The sequence below is a fragment of the Notolepis coatsorum genome (genome assembly GCF_963971535.1).
Source record: "Notolepis coatsorum genome assembly, chromosome: 2".
In the NCBI taxonomy this organism is placed as follows: Eukaryota; Metazoa; Chordata; class Actinopteri; order Aulopiformes; family Paralepididae; genus Notolepis; species Notolepis coatsorum.
In genome coordinates, this window is record NC_140166.1 from 101544369 (window position 1) to 101560131 (window position 15763).

General features: G+C 41.8%; 1 protein-coding gene across 1 annotated transcript in view; it reads left to right on the plus strand.

Moving 5' to 3' along the window:
• LOC311223905 (ammonium transporter Rh type C-like) overlaps positions 1 to 14240 on the plus strand; it is a 54298-nt gene extending 40058 nt beyond the window's left edge. Inside the window, exons 9-11 of the mRNA XM_084308668.1 lie at positions 10731 to 10804; positions 11117 to 11193; positions 13312 to 14240. Coding sequence (XP_084164794.1) covers positions 10731 to 10804; positions 11117 to 11193; positions 13312 to 13345 — 185 coding nt within the window. The 3' untranslated portion in view covers positions 13346 to 14240. The remainder of the gene's footprint in view (positions 1 to 10730; positions 10805 to 11116; positions 11194 to 13311) is intronic.
• Positions 14241 to 15763: the final 1523 nt, after the last annotated feature.

Below are 15763 nucleotides of genomic sequence, written 5' to 3' on the forward strand. Positions count from 1 at the left end.
ATACACATATACACCAATAACAAAATAAAAACACAGTTAATTGTAGATACACAATCAGGTTTAAGCACTATAAAAATGCAGCAGGTGAGTTCACCTGTCTTCAACCAAAATGGAAGGAGAGTGAAGTACTGTACACAGAGAACATGAAAATATACAATACATTCACCAAACACTACACAAGACAACCAATGATGCAGACGGATGAAAATATACATTTTCTCCCATTTTCCCAAATCAGTCAACATGGAGAATCACAACAAAAAATTATCTTGCCAGGTCCAGCTAGGCAAAGAGATAATGTCTAGTATTTTCTGTTTACATTTTTTCAAAAAAAAAATTGTGTTACTGTAATTTTAACCTGTACTGGATACAGTATTTTATGTTTGTCTGATATTTGCTGAGCTTACAGTGTTATGCACATAGTAGCATGAAAACTGGGACATGTATTGTTGTGATTCTCCATGTTGAAATGTTGACTGATTTGGTTATATGGAGAGAAAATGTTATTTTTTTCATCAGTCTGCATCATTGATTTGGGTATATGTAGATAAATAAATTATATTTTCATCAGTCTACAGCATTGGTCTTGTGTAGTGTTTGGTGAATTTATTGTATATTTGCACATTATCTGCGTACTTCACTTACAGTACTCTAATCACTGAGAAGTAGAATTGCTAAATGTGTTTTAGGTTAAGCACAGCAGTGTGTGTAACTGGTTCAAACAGAATTAAGTCATTATGTAACGTGTGTTTCATATGGTAACAAAATTAGTGTATGGTTTTGACAAGTGTTTAATTTAGCAAAGGATCTGAGGTGTTCTGATAATTGTGTGTGTGGTTGTGCTAATTGTGTGTTTTGAAACACCGGGCCCCGTTTTCAAAATCATGCTTAGGCAATCGAAAAAAAACTATTGTGTGTTTCATTATATACATATGTTTCAGTCTTCTCATTAAAAAAAGATTCGATTTTTGGGTCTTTTCCTGCCTTTGGTCCGCTTTGCATTCACATCACAAATGAACCGCAGCAGGGTTCACTTGCAAGAGTGAATGAGCTTTCACACCACCCCAAACCAACCGGACTATCCGAGGTTCGATTAAAGCTTATTATAGGACACTGGACATGGGTATGGATGGCTCCAGGTGCTGCTGCGTTAAAGTGCACATCTTCAATATCTGTACTATTTAAAAGCACAGTGCAGGACACACTCAAAGGTTATCGCACATCAGAGATGGCAGTGGACATGTATGACAGGACAAAGGCCATATGTAATGGCCTTTGGATTGAGGAACATACTACCAGCCAAAGGAGGAAGCAGAAAAGGATGGACGAGTATGTAGTTGAGTCATCTTGTGGCACAAGCTCAGACCTCAGCTCAGGAGATCAGCTGAGACAGAGACTGTTCTATCCAGTCGTCGACAGAATGCTGCAAGAGCTTGAGAGCAGGTTCTCATGAGTTGGATAACAATTTATGAGAGGCATACAGGCATGTTATCCAGCCTCAGACCAGTTTCTCTCAGTGGAATTGCTGCAACCCCTCGCCACACATTACAATATCCAACTATTGCCAGAGGAGATCACAGTTGCAAAGTGTTTCCTGGTCAGGACAGGCAGAGATGCAGTCCCTACTATCCAAAGTGTCTTTTCCCTCCTGGATGATAATAATAATAATAATGCATTTGATTTATAAGGCGCCTTTCAGGACACTAAAAAAAAAGTCCACAAATCGGTGAATGAAAGAATTATAGGATCAAATGAAAACTACTTACTAAAAATGTTTAAAAGTACTAAAAACCAACAAAAAATACCAAACACTAACAAACATTCAGCACAGACAATGGGGATGCTGACATAAAAAAAAAAAAAAAAGATCCGGGGCTAGGAGAAAAACATCCGGGGCTAAAGCCCCGGAAGCCCAGGGCTAACGACGCCACTGGTGCGCACTAAATCCGAAGCCAATGTGTTATAGCGCCCCACTCGACTCGATTGATGTCGCACATGAAGCACTCAAATCAAATCCAGTACTGTGGTGTTTCTACAGACAGGAGTAACCACGGAGCAGTGAAAATATTCCCAATCATAATACAGTACTTTGACTGGAAGAGGGATGGCATGCAAACAAAATTTATCGAGGTTAAATACACCAAATAAGACGGCAGAAACCATCGCACAATAGCTCATTGAAACATGGCAAAAAAAACGATTTGTCTGAAAAGGATATTTGTTAACTGGATTTTCTATTTTCTATTTATTTCATATATTTTGTTATTTATTTTTGTCCAGTAAGACTTGAAAAGAGAGCTATTATTTTGTTACAGGTTGATTTTTAAGTAATTATTGGGCCATTGAGATTTGTCAGATAATTCTAGGCATAATCAAGCATGCTGATTGTTAACTTTGGTTTGGTGTGTCTTTGGTTATAGAGAGATATTGTTGTGTTATATACAGTAAAATAATATAAATAATAATTGTATATCCATAGAGAGGAGGCATACTTTAAATATATTAAAACAATAATGCATCTTTGAGTAAACGTTGAGTATCGGCATGCGTTGCTCATGGGACGGGGTTGCACGCCGTGCAACCAGTTTGTGAGCAGAGCATGTACATGCACGGATGTGCACACGCGTGCACACAGGAATGCACTGCACTCGACTGATGCGCCAACTCGCTATGTACTACTTTGCATAACAATATGGCCGGTCGTCAGGTGTGTTCAAATACGTTCTCAGATACATTCACACAAAACTTGTGAATGAAATGTGTTACATTCCATTCGTAGAGGCAATTAGGCACTGTCTTTAGTTTGTGCTATGCGAGGGAACATCTATGCGCGGGAGCGCGCGCACGGCGCGCGCGGCGTCATTAATATATAGTGCAACCAGTCGTCCCATGAGCAACACATGCCATTAAGTATCTCGAGGCTGGGGGGTGTTAGATCCTGATCAAACTGGCCAGTATCACGTCTTCGTCTGTCTGGCTCTCCATCCAATTCCTCTGCGTTGTGTCATTTTAATGGTCCTGACGTCTCCGATACCGGTTGATAAGATCCTTATCTCTCCCCGTTAGTACAATCCGCAAACCATAATAATTCTCCACCTCCGTAAGAATTCGACACTTCGACAACGTGAAATACCTTACAAGGAAAAGCGTGGTTTTATTTGATAAACAGAAACCTCAGCTCAGATGTTAACAGATTGTATTGTCCTTGAAGAGTCTATTCTAATGATCCTTCGGTGTGTTCGTCTATCATCCTTTTGCTGTTATGTCCAATAGTGGTCAGGCCTGGTCTTTAGCCTAACCCTCCTCGCGTTAGCCGAAGCTAATGATGATGTGGCATTCTCCCCCCCCCCCCCTCCTCTCTGTGATGAGAGGAGAGAGTATCTTCTGTGTGATCTCAGTCCTACTCGCTCTTGGTCAGATTCTAGTCTGCCCTACCCGGAACCACTGTCAGCTTTATAGGATCTTCGTCATAACTATGATAGCCCACCCCTTTCTGGTTGTCATGTGCCGCGTTGTCATGACAACTGCTAAATAACCTTTCACACATTCAAATGCAGTTTTCTACTGTTTCATTAAGATGAACCCCTCTCCCTCGCTCTCGCTATCAGTTTGTTCTTACAAGGAATTCAAAACATTCACTCGCTGGCAGTGTGCCTCACAACAATCACCCTGCTCTACTGAACCACCGTCTCCTGCTTCCATGCACATTTCGATCTCACCGTTTTAGCTGTGATCATCTCCCCCCAATCTATACATCACATACATTGAAAAAGCACCCCAAATCCTTCAGGGGGCATGTCCTCTTTTTTGGAAATCAAAATATGGTCACCCTAGATAATATACTACTAACTACTGGACGCTCGGAGCTAACCGGAGCTAACACAGAACAGGATGGTAAAGCAAATATAATGACTTCCTTTCTGGGGTTTTCAAAATAAAAGTGCGATGTTTATAGCAGCGGAAAATGTTTATTTTGTACATTATCTAACGTTAACACGAACCTAAACTAACTTTAGGTTAGTTGTAACATTAGTTTAGGTTCGTGTTAACGTTAGATAATGTACAAAATAAACATTTTCCGCTGCTATAAACATCGCACTTTTATTTTGAAAACCCCAGAAAGGAAGTCATTATATTTGCTTTACCATCCTGTTCTGTGTTAGCTCCGGTTAGCTCCGAGCGTCCAGTAGTTAGTAGTATATTATCAATACCAGCCATTGGATTACTGTTTTCTAAATTGGGGAGGCTTTTAATCGTCAAGGTAAGAGGATTTTAAGTCATGGTATTAGGCTTGGGCGGTATCATTTTCTTCATACGTCATACCTTGCTGACATAATACCCCGATATACGGTATATGACGGTATGACTTTCATTTTCATCAGCGGGGGGGGTGGGTTCGGGGGGCGGCGGAGCTAACAATATACTCGTTATTATCACCATACATAACGCTCACTTATATTGAAGGGATTAGGGCCATTCTTTCAACCTGAAAGTGCACTTTCTTCAACCTCGATGTAAACAAATCACAGAACGGTACTAGCCACTGCCGGCACCATCCAGGTATCAACGTGAGCTAACGGTAGCCAATTAGCCGGCAGCCCAGCACCATCCAGGTATCAACGTGAGCTAACGGTAGCTAGTTAGCCGGCAGCCCGGCACCATCCAGGTATCAACGTGAGCTAACAGTAGCTAGTTAGCCGGCAGCCCAGCACCATCCAGGTATCAACGTGAGCTAACGGTAGCTAGTTAGCCGGCAGCCCAGCACCATCCAGGTATCAACGTGAGCTAACGGTAGCTAGTTAGCCGGCAGCCCAGCACCATCCAGGTATCAACGTGAGCTAACGGTAGGTAGTTAGCCGGCAGCCCGGCACCATCCAGGTATCAACGTGAGCCAGTTGCATTAGGATTAAAAAATGTCAACACTCACTCACCCCGTTTTATATTACATTCCCAAAGAAGTGCCTCTGTCTCTCGTAGTCTCGTTGTGCTGGATGAAGTCACTGCCGCCATCTTGCTCAGCTCAGCTCTGTGGGGGGAATATGGACCGCCTCCCCTGCCCTCTGCTGGCCGTGCTGTGTGTGTGCACTACAACCAATGCAGTCCCTGTCGAAACTCAGTTTCAGTGTAAATAGAAACTGAAACCCAACTGTGATTTTGACGGTATTGATTTTCAATACCATCGGTATTTCTAAATACCGTGGTATACCGTAATACCGTCATACCGCCCAAGCCTACATGGTATCCATAAACTTCAATCGGTTCGGATCCTTTGAAGGAATGAGAATATCAACAAACCTGTAGAGAACGTCAGGCTACTGTCTTGCCTCACTTCCAGTGATGAAGCTAAGCTATGCTAACGGAGCGACTGTTCCAAAAGCTAAATGCACGCACAGAGGCAAAAAAGGTATGTATCTTCTTGTCTAACTCCAGGGAAGATGTTAAATAAGCTAATTTCCCAAAATGTTGGAGTTTTCCTTTAAACGTTTTCTGAAAAACATTTTTAAATATGTAATATGTAAATATGTATACAATACGTAAATATATTACTTACGCTGTAAGTGTAACATGACATACTTCATTGTAAATCTTTTGCTGTGGTCGATAAGTAGTTTATTTACTAGGAGCATGTACAGCTTGATTGAATATTAAAGGGGAACTACACCCAATTTAATCATTCATATATGTTATTCCTATGATTTAAGACAGTTCAAAAGTATTAGTGAAAACAAACAACTCTCACCCAAAACTCAAATGTGTGCAGGGACGCGAGAAGTCCACGGGGAGTGGGGGTGCTGAGATATCGATCGTTTTTGATTAATTTTTTATTTTTTTTATATAATTTTTTATTTTTTTATAAAATATATATATTATATAATTATACTTGTAGTTGTATTGTCTGCGAGACATCGCCACCACGCAACACGTCAAAATGCTCGCTATCTGCAAACAGCTCCACTGTCTGTCACGTCATAACCAACACTCTCGTTCACTAGAGGATACTATGATGAATTGAAAATGGGGGACCCTGATGTAAACAAGACGAAAGTCTTTCTCTGGTCTGCATCCCCTTAACAATTGTATGTATTGAGCTGTACTGTACTGTACCCATTCTGCAATCTGTTAATAAACTTTTCAATCAAACTTTTCAATCAAAACCGCTGCCCAACTCCGCGCTCTGAGCGTGCGAGATCATGCACACATCACAGCCCAGCTTACCCCACCTGGCTGTTGCGCCCTCCCTCTGCAATTCGTTCCCCGCATACATGATCGCCGAGTGCCGACATGCAAAAGGTCTTCGATCACCCTCCCGGGGGCTCGGATAGTTCTGCTGGCTTGTTCATATATTCCTTTACTGCGAATTCAGCGTCCCAAAAGTTAACTATCCCAGGCAGGGCGCAGCCGCTGTGTCTATTTTTTTTTACCAACGGATTTCCAGTTCCGCGTTGACGCTTCCAGGCCGCGTCTATTCGAATCCCAACCGGTTCATGCGTCGGCTACACGCTGTTAATAACACTGCATTATCGAGACAGCGCCCCTATGACGATCTGAATGAATTCCAAGAGTAGGGTAAATCTGCAGTGCCGTTCCGCTCTGTGACATGAGTAGCCTCGGTTACAAATTTGGAATAAAATCCAAAACAACCTTGCAGTTGCAGTTACACTCCCATCCAGCAGGGGGTGCTGCAGCCCCTGCCGCACCCCCCCCCTTCCCGCGTCCTTGAATGTGTGATGTAAACATAATTGAAGCAGAAGTCTGAAGCTGCTTGGACTTTCCTGGGCCATGGAAATAACATAAGAGTTGAAGCTAAAAGGAAGGGGACTCTGTTCTGTACTAAAGAGCTTGTGGGAAACATACATTTTTCAACATTATATCCTAAATTATGTAAAGTTCTGAGAGTACATTTTAATAAAGGACCACTTTAACTAAAACCTCTCTTTGAGTCCTTGGATAGATCCTCAGAACCCTTTTTAACTAGTTTATGTTCATTCGTTCATTCAACTTGAGAATTCATCTTGATCACCTCATTTCCAATGACGTTGAGCATGATACATAAATATATACAAATATACAATGCATTAGATTAGATTTGAATGTATTGTCATCATACAGTACAAGTACAGTACAATAAAAATGTATTTGGCATCCAACCAGAGTGCAAATGTAACAGTAAAGTGCAATAGTAATATAGAATGTATAGGTGATCAAGAAGAATCAAGAATCAAGAATCAAGAGGTTTATTTGTCACATACATACCAGGGCATACAGTGAAATGCGGGTGGTCATGCCGGCATCGATTGTGCAAAATACAATAATAAAAATAGGCATAGAAAAAAATTATAAAATAGGTAAGACACAAGATGTGCATGATAAAAAAGACATGCTAAGTTCCTGAGAAACTGGTTCCTATGTACACAGTACACTACTATACAATATACAATTTACAATTTTAACTCCGCCATTTTTATACTTAGTGTATCTAAACTATACTATACAATACCTCCTTCCTTTAAAGTGACTTTTCCATTATTTAAAGTGACATTTTGTTTAAAGTGATTGTTTTAGCGGTTGCCGCATGAGTGAGTGTGTGTGTCTGTGTGTGTGTGTGTGTGTGTGTGTGTGTGTGTGTGTGTGTGTGTGTGTGTGTGTGTGTGTGTGTGTGTGTGTGTGTGTGTGTGTGTGTGTGTGTGTGTGTGTGTGTGTGTGTGTGTGTGCTCATGTGTATTTGTGAGTGGAGAGTTCAGTGTTCAGTGTTCTGATGGCCTGGGGGAAGCTGAGCCGTAGTCTCTCTGTTCTCGCAGCGTGTGTACGTAGGCGCTTGCCTGACCGCAACAGCTTGAACAGGCTGTTGTTGGAGTGGTGGGGGTCTTTCATTATTCTGCAGGCTCTGGATTTGCACCTCCTGTTATATAAGTCCTGCAGGGGTGGTAGTGCAATACCCGTAGTACGCTCTGCTGAGGTCACCACTCTCCTGTCAAGTTTCTTTAATAGTTGTCATACAGAAGTACAGAATACTTTTATACAAAATGCTTCTTACTGTTACGCTCCAGAGACTGTGCAAGACAAGATAAGTATGAAATAAAATAACATAGTAAAATTAGAAGTAAAAAAATTAGGTCACAGTGTTCAGTTTAGACATATGTACAATGTTCGATGCAGAGTAGACGTAACTGAGTTACCATACAATATACAATACTGTGCAGTGTACTAATATACAATACTATATAGTGCAAGGCAGAAATGGGACGAGGTGCAATTTAGGTACAATTCACAGTAGGTGTACGAGTTGTAGTGCAAATCCTTTATCAATAAATATAAAGTGTAAAGTGTGTTTGTGTGATCTAAAGTGTGGAGAGTGGGTGCTGCAGTGTGTTGTTTGTTTGAGTGAGTGTGTGCGTGTGGGTGTGTGTGCTGTGTGCATTTGATGGTTGTTGCATAGTGTTTATTGTTCGTTTAGCAGCCTGATGGCCTGGGGATAGAAGCTTCTTCTGAGTCTTTCTGTGCTCGCTGTCCTGTGCCGTGCTGTTTCCAAACCAGTCAGTGATGTTTCCAGTCAGAATGCTCTCTACAGCCCCGGAATAGAAGGAGTGGAGTATCTTCCCCGATACTCTGAACTTCCTTAGCTGTCTCACTCAGGTGATAGAGGTGCTGTTTCGCCTTTTTCACCACAGAATCTATGTGTGTTGACCATGTCAGGTCCTCTGTGATGTGGACTCCCAGGTACTTGAAACTGCTCACCCTGTCCACGATAGCCCCGTTTATCCACAGTGGTGTGTGTGTCCCCTGCTGTATTCTCCTAAAATCCACGATCAGCTCTTTGGTTTTACCAATGTTCAGGAGTAGGCTGTTATCCCGGCACCAGCGTGCCAGTTCATCAACCTCCTCCTGATAGGCCTTCTCGTCATTGTTAGAGATCAGCCCCACCACCACCATGTCGTCCGCAAACTTCACTATGGAGTTGGAGCTGAACCTGGCCACACAGTCATGTGTGTACAGTGAATACAGCAGGGGGCTTAGAACGCATCCCTGCGGGGACCCGATACTCAGGGTGATTTTGCAGGAGGTATGACCCCCCACCCTGACCGCCTGGGGTCTGTCATTTAGAAAGTCCAGGATCCAGGCACTCATGGTGGAGCTCAGACCCAGATCGATCAGCTTGTCAACCAGTCTGGTGGGGACTATGGTGTTGAAAGCTGAACTATAGTCAATGAACAGCAATCTCACATAGCCCCCCCTCTGTCAAGGTGAGATAGTGTGTTGTGTAGTACTTGGGAGACTGCATCGTCAGTGGACCTGTTTGTCCTATATGCGAACTGCAGTGGGTCCATGTTACTATAGGGAGAGAGGCACAGATGTGGTCCTTGACCAGCCTCTCAAATCATTTCATGACCACAGAGGTGAGTGCCATCGGTCTGTAGTCATTTAGGCCTGCTGGAGAGGAGTTTTTTGGAACAGGGATTATAGTGGACATTTTGAAGCAGGCAGGGACCACGGACTCAGCCAGGGATAGATTGAATATGGTTGTAAATACTGTCTGGGGCCAGCTGATTTGCACTGATTTTTTTTTGCAGTGGAGAAAACATTTCCTTTAGTCTAGCCTGTACCCCCCAGACATGTTGCTGGCCCCGTCAAAACAGTATCCTATCAGCCTCTCCATGGGCAGGTCGAGGCGTAAAAGAATGTCTTTTATACACAAAAACAGCGTCTCTGTTGTTGTGTCTGGGCCGGGCATTGTAAAAACCCCAAAAGAAGTTCTGAGCTTCCAAGTTGTCATCTGCGAACTGTATATTACACAAGAATTGTTCTTTTCCAGTGACATCAGTGGTTCCATCAGCACTCATACCAAAGAATGGGCTTTTGGATGCTTTGCCTCTAATTTGTCGCTGAATATCATGGGCAAACAGCTGCAAGATTTCGTTTTGGATGTTGTTGGACATCCAGTTGTCTCTCTTTTGGAGCCAATTCTTCAACTCGGGATCAGACTCGGTGCGCACTCTTTCCATCATCAGCTGCCATAACACCCCATCCCTATTTGCATCACCCCTCAGTGGAAGCCCCTGGCGCCCGAGGGGGGGTATAGGGGAACAGACTCAGTTAACTCTTCAATACCTGATGCTGAGGCTGAACCTGTCGTCTCTGTCTCTCTCTGACGTTTATCATTATTTAGTGGGACTGTCACTGGAAGGACGTTTCGAAAAGAAATCTGATATTTTTCTTTTTTGTGAGTGAGACATTCTGTGCTAGCAAAGTCTGACTAGCTAAAATCGACTGACTGCGCAAGCACTGTATCACAGTAGCTCAGTGGTTCGTGGCGCGTGGGAAAGGCGGGAGACGGGAGGTGAATACAATTAGTTGTTTCACCTGTCATTCAATCAGTCTGTGACAGTCTGTCATCACTGGAAAATCTACTCTGCTGCAATCTTGTCGGTTTTACACGTATGATTGTGTACGTACAGTAGTGTAATGAATGAATGAAAACCGCACCCCCCGCACCCCCTCTTCCAACGTGCCTGCGAGAGAAGCATTTGGCACTCACTATTGAGGGGGGGTGATTCAACTGAATATAAAATATATAAATAAAGTAATAGTGCTAATCAGATATACATATACAAAATAATGCAAAACATAACAGAGTATATACAATCAATGAATGTAAAGCACTTTGAATAGTCTCTGTGTATGAAATGTGTTTAATTTAAATCGACTTGTCTTGCTTTCTCTTCTTGTCACAGGTACGATTCTGAGATTACCCCTCTGGGGAGACCCTGCTGATGACAACTGCTTTGATGATGAAGTTTACTGGGAGGTGAGAGTGCTGTTCACTATACCACCAGTAGATGACACTGTCACTCTTTCATGTGAAAAATCAGAGAAATGTTTCAGTTTAGGGAAACTCTCTTTCTTTCTTTCCCTTGCTTGTGGACTTTGTGAAGGAGACAATTCAAACAATGTTTTTTGTGTTAATGTAATGAAAACCAAGGATATGACGATATATTTTACAACAGAAATCAGACATCTCACTGACTCCATGCTGAGCCTTATGTTTTGCACTGTGAGCATGAAAACGTCTCCTGCGGGGACAATAAAGTTGACCTTGACCCCTGACCTTGTTCCTCAGGTTCCTGAGGACGAGGAGGAGACCATTCCTCCAGTTCTGGAGTACAACAACCACATAGTCCTCAAGCATCGTCAGATGTAAGTCTAACATCCACTACCCAGAGCGGTAGCTCTCTCACACACACACACACACACACACACACACACACACACACACACACACACACACACACACAGTCAGCAACTCTGAGAAGTTGAGACCAAGAGAAGACATGAGAAGGCAGACAGAACTAGACATGCATAGAGAGGAAGAAGAGGGCAGACAGAACTAGACATGCATAGAGAGGAAGAAGAGGGCAGACATAACTAGACATGCATAGAGAGGAAGAAGAGGGCAGACAGAACTAGACATGCATAGAGAGGAAGAAGAGGGCAGACAGAACTAGACATGCAGAAGAGGGTATCTGACATCACTGAGAGTAGACTGACACCCAGGAAAACATTAAGTTGTGCCTCCAGTTCATGAGAAGGAGTTAACCCTTTCACTTCCACATGACAGAAGGTTAACCCTTTACTATCACACAACCGAAGGTCGCCGTGAAAGGGTTAACCGGCTGTTGTGTGGCAGTGAAAGGGTTAACCTTCTGTGTATTGTCGCAGTGAAAGGGTTAACTGTTTGGTAGTGCGGCAGACGATTGGTCAGAAATGAAGTAGTCGTTTTCTGATTGGTTGTGAGGGAGGAATGAGACTGGGAGGAGGGACTGAGACCAGTATAAAAGAAGGTGTAAGACAATCATCATCATCATCATCATCATCTTTCTTTCTTTTTTTACATAAAGACAGTGACAATAAATGGGTCATTCCTGGCTGACTTTTCAATTTGGTCACAAATTGGGGGGAAATGAGGTCAAGCATGGCACATTGTGTGTTAAGGTAAAACTAACCACCTAGACCAGTCCTTCAGGCAAAAGCTATAAGATAAGATACTCGTACTGTATGGTGACAGACAGGTACTGCGCCTGATTGAAGAGCCTCAAGCACTAAACAAAAAGTTGGTGCAATTAGATATAGCAACATGGAGATACGTTGAGGAATCTATCTGGACAGTGTAGACAGAGACAGACAGAGACAGGCAGAGAGATTAATGTAACGAAAACCTTAAATGGATTGAAGTGTATACTTACCTAAAATGTAGACAAGTATTGCAATGAATTACAGTTATTAAGACAATAGAATGCCTGAAACATAATACAAAGTATCCTATACTTACCCAATTACCTGAAATCTTGTCATACTTACCTGAAACAAAATTGAAGAATGTGAGACAGACAGACAGAGAGAGACAGAGACAGATAATTATTATAATGCAAATCTTATAGACCTTTTCAACTTGACAATATAAACATTCTAAATGGCCCCATTTGTGTTTCCTGTTGCAATGTTTGATAATACAGTATCTGACATGAAGTAAACAGGACAAAGCTGTTAGGGAACGGTGTTGGCGAGGGCCGAATAGCGGAACAGAACAAGGAGAGAACAGGCAGGACACAGAGGGTAGAGGTCAAAAATATAGTTTACTTAAACAAAACAAGGATAATCTCAAAAGAGAGCACAGCAAATGCTGGCAGAGAGCAAAGGTACAAAACCACGAACGAAAAAACACATCAGGGCCCTATTCCCCGTACCTGGTTCAACTAAGTCGATCAAAAGTCCCATTATCCAGATTCAATTAACCCGATGTTTGAATCCGGGCTTTCCCTGTTCCTCGAACGCTGATTCAGTCTTGTTAATTCGAACCAGACTTGATACTCAAGATAATTGCGCGCTGCCGCCTCACCTGAAAAGACAGCAGGTGTCGGTCGCAGAAATCCTGATTTTCTTTTCTTTAAAAAAAAAAAAAAAAAAAAAATGTTTTATTATATTCGACTAAGAGGTTGGCCAGTCGACTACGGCCCCTTTCGACTGATTAGTCGACTAATCGATTAATAGGGGTCAGCCCTAATATATATATATAGTACGTGCATTTCTGTGTGCTAATGTTATAAAGAGGACCTCAATCTATAATAAAAGCCTTTCATTATAAACATGTGATTCATTTTAAGTAAGATATAACAAGTTATATCCTGAGGACGGAAAAGGCACCAATAGCCAGGAATGACCCAAACTGTGAAATATAGTTGTCATAGTAACCTGGTTAACCTATTCCTCCCAATCATGAAATGTAATGAATAGTAAATGTCCTCATTCTCCTCACAGGTCTGCGTCCAACTTCACTGCGGAGGAGACATAGTACTTGATACTTTGAGGACAGCAGATTTCCTTGAATTTGGAGCAACAAACCATAATTCATGAAGCACCCACCAATAGAACAAGGCATACGCCTACAGGACAAAACCATTGTTTTTGGCATGTGGGTCCCATGTTATTCAGTTGTTTTACATTATTGGAAGCTTGAAGGATGGGGACAAAATGACAAAGAAAAAAAAGGATGACATTGGACCTACTTCACAAGCACTGGCGTTGCCATCCTACTTTTATCAAGTCTGGATAATATGTAGAGGATTAGTGGAATACATTCAAAGTAGAATACTGACAAGGTGCTTTGGGATCCGTCTCAAATATTGGCACTTTTTAAATGTATTATAAGCTGTGATTACAACTATACAATAAAGAGTTGTTGAGAGCTATTCCACATGCTTTGAAACTCTTTACTCTCTAAAGCTGTACACATAGTGATTGTAGGACTACACAGTGCTGAATCTTTTATTTTAGCATTTTTGTACAGTGTAGTAGTGCTTTTTGAGTTCCCATTCTGAACATATTCCAATTTAATGTTTGGGATAAAATTAGTAAATACAGTGCTGAAATGGTACAACTCTTAGATTCTTTACAAAATGTATAAAAAGTGTACAGAACACTGTAAACTGCCTGTATTTATGCTGTATTTGTTTGTATATACCTTTCTACTTGATACGTTGCTAAAAGTGGAAGCCTTGAGTAACCATGATGTATTGTTATTCCAGCGATGTATTTGTTGTACAAATACATGTTGCATCCAGTACTTTATGATTTATTGTATGTGAATGTATCTGTTTGTGTACTTGATGTACTGTATTTAAATGTTCAGTCGTTCACAAAATTAATTGTATCTGAAATCAAATGTTAAAACTACATCTTCCTCTGTATTTCCTGTCAGGTGTGGTAAATGGCTGCATTTATATAGCGCTTTTATCCAAAGCGCTTTACAATTTGTTCCTCACATTTTACCCATTCACTCACACATTCACGCACCGACGGCGGAGGCAACCATGCAAGGTGCCAACCTGCTCATCGTGAGCAGTTAGGGGTTAAGTGTCTTGCTCAAGAACACTTCGATACGCTGCCCGGAAGGAGCGGGAATCGAACCGGGAACCTCCGGATTACCAGAGGACTGGTCTACCTCCTGAGCCACTGTCTCTGCTCTGGTTTTGTCTCTAAGCTGGAAGTGGGTGGAGCCAGAGAGCTGCCACACTGTTATTTTACATTATAAAGATTATAATTATATATGTATATATTTACCAAAGGCAACGGGCATCGCAAGGATCTTCATATAGGGTTTTAGAATACCATATAAAGGTGAGTATTAACCCAAATAAGTATTGTCGTGGATATCGGAGGCAAGAATACGCTGGTCAGGGGCGCCCTCGCGGCGCACCGCATAGTGCCTCGCACACCTACGCGGCCGTCCCGGGTTCGCCTCCCGCTCCCGGCGATATTTGTCTTTCCTCACCCCATATACATTATTAGATCGGGGCATTGATTCTGTGAATGCAGGTAACACGCATGTAATCCCTGGATCTCAAATGTAGGCAGATTGATTCATGTGGCTTACGTCGGGCTTGCTGAGAGAGAGCAAAAGACGGTGAGTGTTGTTTGTCTGGGTTTATGTTGGCCCTGTTGTGAAAACAGCTAAAAAGTGAGTGTTTTGTCTCACGGATTTTCGGTGTGTGACTGTGTGTGTGTATGAGTTTTAGTGATTTTGATTTAGTTCGGTTTAGTTAACCTCTTAACCTCTTAAGCCCTAGCCATATTTTCTGAAAATCCGCCTAAAAATACATACCTAAGTAAATGGAAGATTGCTCCACTTCTACAAGGACCATTTGCATGTTCTTGGTATCTAGGGACATCTATGGATCTCAGGGAATGTATTCTCAGTGTCAGAAATATTGTGTCTGTTACTAGGCTTGAGTAAATTGTAATGAACCAAAGGAGAATATAAATCATTATTATTATATTTTTCTTAATTAATTAATCATTTTATTTTTCTTTCTTTTCTTTTTTCATCTTTGACGGTTAATAACACCATGCTAAAATGCCAGACATGAAACATTGACACTGAGCTCATTCAGCACCTTCTTGAGATCACGTGTATAAAAAAATCTAAGCAAATGAATAAAGGGAAGATGATTAAACAGAAGGCTTTGTAGATACAGTACTGAATTCTGCCATCCGGACACATGCAATTTGAAATATGATTATAGAATATAGAATATCAGGCCTATAAATGACCTTATGTTATTATAGCCAAGTCGCACATCAATGGATCGGGCCAAATCTCACCTTTCCAACGGCAGAGTTCAATCTGGATATACCAGGCGTGCAGCAAAAAACGTTAATGAAATCTACTGTAAGTACAGTTACTTGTTTATAATGTAAATTTCTCCGCCAT